Here is a 7,167-nt window from a genome sequence, read left to right on the forward strand (position 1 = left end):
TTCTTTTGATTTGGCATGATGTACTCACGTTAGAGCTAAATGAATTACCGTTTTCTATAAAAAAAAATAAAAGAAAGAAAGAAAGAAAACTTCCCTCAAAAAAATAAAAAAACAAATATACTCGTTGATTGTTGACTAGATCATACAATTCATCAATATTGCAGTTAAAGCCAAAGTTTAGAACCCTCCTCACCAACTCTGCACTGGAGCTAACAGGTATTCCAGGGTTTAAAACATATTAAAATATATAAATGGATGCCAATGATTTAACACAAGGAAAATAACAAGGATTTGCTATTAAAATACTAGAAGAAAAGTCCTGTACATCTGTTTTTCAAGGGTAAAAGGAAAATGACCAGTTACCCTCAACGTGAAGGGAAAGAAGAAACTGAAGAGAAAAAAAGAACAGTTTACATGGCCCCTGATCACTACTAACATTGATACACTGAAAACCCCTTGTTCTTCCATATGGAACTCAGGGTCCGCCCAAGCCTTTTCGATCTTGATTTACACGATGGTTTCGACTCCATAACCCCCCCTTTGCCAGCAGAACGCTCCACCAGCTGCTGCTGCCTCACAGGTGAAGGCTCTCTCTGCCGCTGCTCCCGGAAAAGCTTTAGCAGCTTCTGTGCCTTCTCCTTCCCTCTTGCTGTCCCACTCACTGATAAGGAAACTAAGGATGGTATTACCCCTTCTTGCAACACCATATGGCTACATCTCTCATCACCATTGCACAGTATAAGAATGCATGAAACAGCATGCTCTTGCTCTGTTGGCTCACCGATATCCAAGATGGCTGCGAGCCCGCCAATTAGGCCAGGGGTCGACATTATTTCTCTTTTTCCTGCTTGGCTTGTTGCCAAGTTTATGAAGACAGCAAGGGCCTTCTCCGCTTCAGGGCTCCCACAGGCTGTGAGAAGAGAGTGAAGCCCATCAACAATACCAGATGATAGGAGGAGAGGAATGTTGGGTGGGTGGGAGGAGAGGTTGTAAAGGGTGTCAAGGGAATCATGCTTGCAGGAACTGCTTTCAGTATCTTCAGCTTGTAGGAGCTGTACCAGGAACCGGACTGCCTGGCTTGAGCCAATGAAGGGCTTGGCCTCGTCGAGACAGGAAAGATTAAGGCAGAGGGCAGTGGCTGCTTCTCGTGTCTCTGAATTTGAGATCATTTGCTCCAGTAGAGGCAACACCCCACCAGATAACAGCATACTCTTGTTCCTGATTCAAGTTGACAACAGGAGTTTTCAGAAAAGATAAAATAATGAAGGGCCCACTGCCCCTACACACACACAACAAAAAAAGAAGCAAAATCAAGTTTAATATGACCATGGAAAAAATAACTCATATTCCAATTATGTCTTCAATTCCTCTGTCAACTGAATCAAGATACTTATTTCAGCTAACAAAAGGAGAGGAGGGGCTGCATGCGTTCCATTTTGTACAGGTTGCAATGAGAGTGACATTCAGGGACCCAAAAGGATTATACAAGTGGCATGCCAATAGTGCAAAGGGAAGTGGCACCTCACAAGGTAAGTGGTAGATACAGCGGTAGATCCAACAGAGAATTAACAATATTCAGTTGGATGATACAACATTTGATAGAGAGAAGTGGGAGAAGGTGCAATCATGGGGACTTCCATAATGAATTTATATAAGAAAAGAAACAGATGCAAATGAGATGGTAAATGAAAGATTCCAAGGGTCACAATTTACTCAATTGATACGCAACTTATCCCAGCAAAACAAGTCATCACTGTTTTGAGGACCAATGAGATTATAATTTGCCTACACTAATGTACAATCTATAGTATAGCAAGTTACTGATTTCTAACAAAGATATCTGACTAAAAGTTATCTTTGAGAATGCATCAACCAGAATACCTGTTATTGTTAACTGCAAGGTTGAAAAGAGCCATGGCTCCAACCTCTTGAGACTTCTTCTCTCCATCATTGACAGCCAACTTTAAAAACTGAAGGAGTAGCTCAACAGCACCATTTGCACCCATAAAGATCCTTGCTTCCTCATCATCCTTCAGCAGATACCTTATCTGCTCCACTGCTCTGCATTTTTTTCCCATACTGTTGCTTTCACGCAGCACAGCTAGCAAACTCTTGTATCCTTCAAGCTCATCCACTTCACCATCCTGACAGGAACTGTTGTCTAAAGTACAAGCATCAATCCCCTGGAATGCCTCTGTGATACTACCATATTCCAATGGGACCACCTTGACACCCTGAAGCTTGCAAGAGTCAATACTCCCCATGGATCTGGAATCCATGGCCTCGCATTCTGAGAAAGCCAGCCTCCAATAGTTGACATCAAGGGGTTCTGGGGGACCATCAGGCAGAGGAACACCATTTTGTTCACACCAACTTGCTATGAGTCCTTTAACACAATAATTTGGAGTTACACAGAGATGGGGGAGCTGTTGCTGAGTTTTGGGGCATGTACTATGCCCATCACAAAACCATTTCTCAATGCAAATACGTTCATAGGTCTGCCCTGATGAAATAACGACCGGGTCATACATGAGTTGCAAGGAGATAGGGCATCTGAGTTCTTCAGGAGGAAGTGGCACTTTTCCTGATATTATCCCATTTTTCTTGAAATTAAAAAAGCGAAGTTTTGATAGCTGTCTCTCAAAGGCAACACCATTTCCATCGGGGGCAGAGACCTCTTCAAAGCCTGGTATTGTAGGGGAACAAGGATCTGAACCTTGAAAGTCGGTATCATCTGCAACCTCACATCTGAAAAGCTTTGAGTATTTCCTCATGAGATGATATAAGTAAGATAAAATGAATTCCTTCCGTTTGTCTTCCTTTGCACGAGCCCTTTCAATCAGATTCTTGAGAGCTCTTCTCTCAGTGAGTGCTGCTCTCGAAGATGTAATGCCCAGCCTAGAAGCAGCTTGGTGGAAGACCTCAAGTTCTTCACTATCATTGAATCTACTACTAAATCGTCTGTCTTTCTGAAGCAAAGCAATCACTTCATCACCAGCCAGCTTCTCTGACTGATCCAATAGAAACATAGTTCCTTCCAGCTCACGAACAATCTCCATAATCTGAGATGAAACCAGGCAAGTCCAACCATTCAGCAAAAAGGCATGGAAAGAAGGTCAGGGACAAATAAAAAGGCTTAGCAAAACAGATCTGCTAACTGGTAGAATAACCCAAAGAAATTTCCATGGATTACTTGTGGCTATAGGTTCATATATTGAGTTTTCCTGCCACATGAGTTGAAATTTCACTCAGAACTATCAATCAAAAACTATCTGGAACTTAGCTGCTTTCAGAGTTTCAGCGAAAGCTAAGGGCCTGTTTGGTATTGCTTCCATGTTCTGCTTTCTTTTTCAAAAACCCAAGAAGAATAATGAGCTATAATAGAAAACATGTATGAAGAAACCCTATTGTATTTTGTAATTGTCTGTAAAATCTTTAAAGCTTTTGGTAGCAAAGATTCATTACTTTTAAAAAAGAGTGAAAATGAAAGCAATAAAATAACAGAAGTTTTGTGCAGATGCTATCCTTCAACATCTATCTCCATGTGGTATTTCGCTAATTTGTAGAGAAGCAATATCACAAAAACAGAAAAAATGCAAAACAGGCCCGAAATTATCCAGCAAAATTCTTTATATGTATCCATGCTTTTGTTGTTTTCCATTTCCTCATTACTTTGACTCCCAAGAAGATTTTCGTCTCAAGTGAACATGTATCCTACAAGGTATTAGAATATTTGGAAGCATTGAAACATTATGTTCCAAAGAGATTTGAAGCAAGTTTTGACATAGGCTCAGCTATGTTACAGACATTGAGATTCTCATATGTTAGATTGTTAAATAGTACTATGACGCATTACAAACAAAATATAGTTTTTAAACATCAAAAAATATTCTTAGAATAAGTTTTGAACTGTCTCAATGTGGAACTATCAAAAGATGTCTCCAACACTTATTTTATTTTCTTCATCATTTCTGATTTTCCTAGTTATAGTTGGTATGTTTGATTCATTATAGTTTTCAATCAAAATAACTGAAAAAGGATATAAAACTACTGAAACTTCCAAAATTGACACTCATTTGCTTCAGTCGAAACTAAATCAAAACCTATTCATCCTGTAGAACACCATCAAAACTATATGAGAGCTTACGGACTTTACCAGGAAGGAAAAGCATTCATGTACCACAAGACAATCAAACATCCATGCAAGCACGAAAGAAGAATGAAGTTACTCATACGTTTAAGAAAACAGAATAATAGTTCGTTTATAACGTAAATGAAGGTTGCTTGCACCCACAATTGTCTGTGCACTAAGGAGTGCATAAGCATTCTCAAGCAATGGGCAAAAACATAATTATGGTAGTAAATTTGGCACCAGCTTAGGTTGAAGATTTTGGTAATTCAGTTCAAGTTATGGTAGTCTCAGTCCTAGATTAAGCATAAGAACATTTTACAAGCAGCTGTCAACTTCGCATTGAACTTTTATGGGTTGGTGTCTGGTTAAAATGAGGAATTCACCAAAAATCTAAAATTTAGTGGGTGTGCACAGCTTCTTGGGTATAACACTTGCAAATAGAATATATGAGCGTAGGTCCTTTCGTAAATTACAACATAGGCATCATAAAACTCTATATTTAACAGCATTGGTGTAGAAATAATTATAAAAACATTGTTAAGTATGGAAACATTATGCCAAATAATGCAGCAAATATTTGAATAGTTTGATCTCTATAATATACCTGAAAACCAATAGCTTGTGGGACTATGTCTTCAACATGCCTAAGACTTTCTTCAAGAGAGCATCTTGCCTTCTCAAACTTCATAAGGATGGAATCTGCAGTTATAGCCTGCAAATCAATAAATGCAGATAAGACCCCCACAAAGCAAAAGATCATCAAGCACAAATTACATCATTCAGCTCATCTGGATAACAATTCTATTGACCTTAGTGCTGTATGCAGAGATTGCACCATCATACAGGAAAATTAACCTCTCCAAAAACTAGAAATCACCTTCAGTCTAATCATGAAGCAGGCCAGTAGACACTAACTAAAATTTGTTAAAACATGTGAAGCTAAAGCAGCAAGATTCATATAAAGAATGGATTGCATTATCACAGTGAGTGCATATCTGAAGCAGGCTATTGGGTATCATAAAAACTAGAAATCATCTTCAGTCTAATCATGAAGCAGGCTAGTAGACATTAACTATAATTTGTTCAAATGTGTGAAGCTAAAGCAGCAAGATTCACATAAAGAATGGATTGTGTTATCACAGTGAGTGCATAACTGCAGAAAGATTTTGCATCTATAACAGCTATAATAGCTTCCGAAGACTTTAACTGTCATATTCACGGGTTTGCAATCTCCAATATCATTAGCAACAACAATATGAAGCTGAAGTAAGAAGCTGAATTTCTAGGAAGAGCAGATGTGTAAATTGGGATGTCCAAACTACAATTTTCACAAGATAAATCCGTTTCCATCAACAACCTCCCTAGATCATTCTTTAAACATAGTTCATTATTCTATAATTAGTAAAAAAGTGACAGTTACTAAATAGTTCTTTTGACACACAAATAAAAGAAACAAAGAGAACCAAAAATCTTTCAGAGCATACCCATTAGTTGAGTGAAATGCAACCTACAGAACCAGATAATACAGAGGTCAAATTTTTGCAATCTGAACAAAAATGACTTACCAAGTAAAACTTGCTGCAATCCGAGCAATGTCGCAGAAGGCCTTTAGCTCTGTCAAGGGCCACATGCAACGCACAAAGTGCCTGTATTCCAGACTTGCTTCTGGGTCTTGCTGCTTCAATTAACGGAAAGATCTCCAGCACTCTACAAACAATTGTTGAAAGTATTCTACACATTCCTCCATGCAACTGCACCCGCACATCATAAGTTCCTCAATCATTTAATCCAGAGTGGGAAATAAAATTATAATATGAATACCATTTCAATAAGCTATAATGATCACCTTAGCAAAAAGCAGGATCACAGAAATATAGATTTATCAATCCCTTTGCAATCAATCACTTATTTAAGCAAATGTACAAAATATGGAAATAAATTTGGTTCAGAAAAGTACATCTACTAGCTGCTTTACATGATTATTCTGAGAAGCAGGAATCCTTTAGCTCAAGAAAATATCAAACCAGATGAAAGGAAAATTTATTACGAAGAAAATATGAAGATACTTTTGGTGTGGTTTTCTTTGGTACAACCGTATGTGATAGAAACACTGGCTTAAGATGACACAACTACGTAAATAGTGTCATGTATTTTCCACAATAACACTACTATGTCATTACCGAGCAAAAAGAACATCTTGACACAGTAAAAAAGTTAATGCATCTTGTACCACATATAGTGATGATTTCATTATTTCATCAATTAATAATCGTTAACCTATTTAGATGAAACACTGAAATTTACTTATCTCAGAAAAAGATAAGCATGGATACCTTCGCATCGCGGGCGACAAATAGATTCTCTTCAATCTCAGCAGCATCCATAACTATCCTTCAATAAAGTTCAATCATCTGATACAGAAATTAAAAGATCAAAAAGTTACTAAATTACAAAGCAATAGAACAACGATGTTAACGAAAACTTTAAAACAATGCCCGGTTGATCACTTTGGCACATCCTTCCCAAAGTTCAAAATAACAACAAAAAAAATCCCAGGAAAAATCAAAAACGAATTCGAAATCCTGCTGGAAGAAAGGATCGCTAGCTTAATCGCGATCTCAGAAAAAACAATTTGAAAAAAAAAAGCAGCTTAAATCACCGCACTTACAAGGTTCAAAAGAGACGGCACATAGGAAATTAGGATCAGAAATTTCATCAGATTTAACTCCAAATAAAGCTTCCTTTCTTTTGAAAAAAGATAGAACAGAGCTCGAAATCCCGCAGCTCAAAAACCACTAGATGCGAGAGAAACCGCAAGAGCGCTTCAAAATCTTTCAAACTCGGTAAAATCTCCACGGTTTCCCATTTCAATACCTACGAAAAATCACTCCCGTTTGAACTCATTTGCGTATACTACGATATCTAGGTTTTCTCGCCGGGACGGGGGGAAGCCGGGGGCGGAGGTATGAGCGAGAGAGAGAGAGAGAGAGAGAGAGCGAAGAATGAGAACAAAGAACGCGAGTTACGAAAGGGAC

General features: G+C 38.2%; 1 protein-coding gene across 3 annotated transcripts; it reads right to left on the reverse strand.

The window, feature by feature from the left end:
* Positions 1–265: 265 nt before the first annotated feature.
* LOC120103795 (U-box domain-containing protein 45-like) lies at positions 266–7,167 on the reverse strand. 3 transcript variants are annotated; one of them, XM_039119252.2, is made up of 6 exons: positions 7,011–7,167; positions 6,466–6,543; positions 5,698–5,883; positions 4,737–4,844; positions 1,882–3,062; positions 266–1,218 (listed from the first exon to the last, which is right to left on the reverse strand). In XM_039119252.2, exons 2-6 carry the CDS (start codon positions 6,514–6,516, stop codon positions 432–434), a joined length of 2,313 nt encoding a protein of 770 aa, XP_038975180.1. In that variant the 5' UTR covers positions 6,517–6,543; positions 7,011–7,167; the 3' UTR covers positions 266–431. The 3 variants fall into 3 exon arrangements, with proteins under 3 accessions (XP_038975180.1, XP_008801188.2, XP_038975179.1); XM_008802966.5 differs by having other exon boundaries at positions 7,007–7,167; XM_039119251.2 differs by having other exon boundaries at positions 6,801–7,158.

The sequence above is a fragment of the Phoenix dactylifera genome, chromosome 11, assembly GCF_051530095.1.
Source record: "Phoenix dactylifera cultivar Ajwa chromosome 11, Ajwa_hap1_PhDact_Kaust_v1.1, whole genome shotgun sequence".
NCBI classification, from domain to species: domain Eukaryota; kingdom Viridiplantae; phylum Streptophyta; class Magnoliopsida; order Arecales; family Arecaceae; genus Phoenix; species Phoenix dactylifera.

Bases quoted from the DNA above. Each gene is read 5' to 3' on its own strand.
- LOC120103795 (XM_039119252.2), bottom strand. From the start codon at position 6,516: ATGGATGCTGCTGAGATTGAAGAGAATCTATTTGTCGCCCGCGATGCG. The intron at 3,063-4,736 runs GTATATTATAGA...GTTTCATCTCAG, and splicing joins CACAAGCTATTGGTTTTCAG to ATTATGGAGATTGTTCGTGA. The intron at 1,219-1,881 runs GTATTCTGGTTG...AACTTGAATCAG, and splicing joins CTTGCAGTTAACAATAACAG to GAACAAGAGTATGCTGTTAT.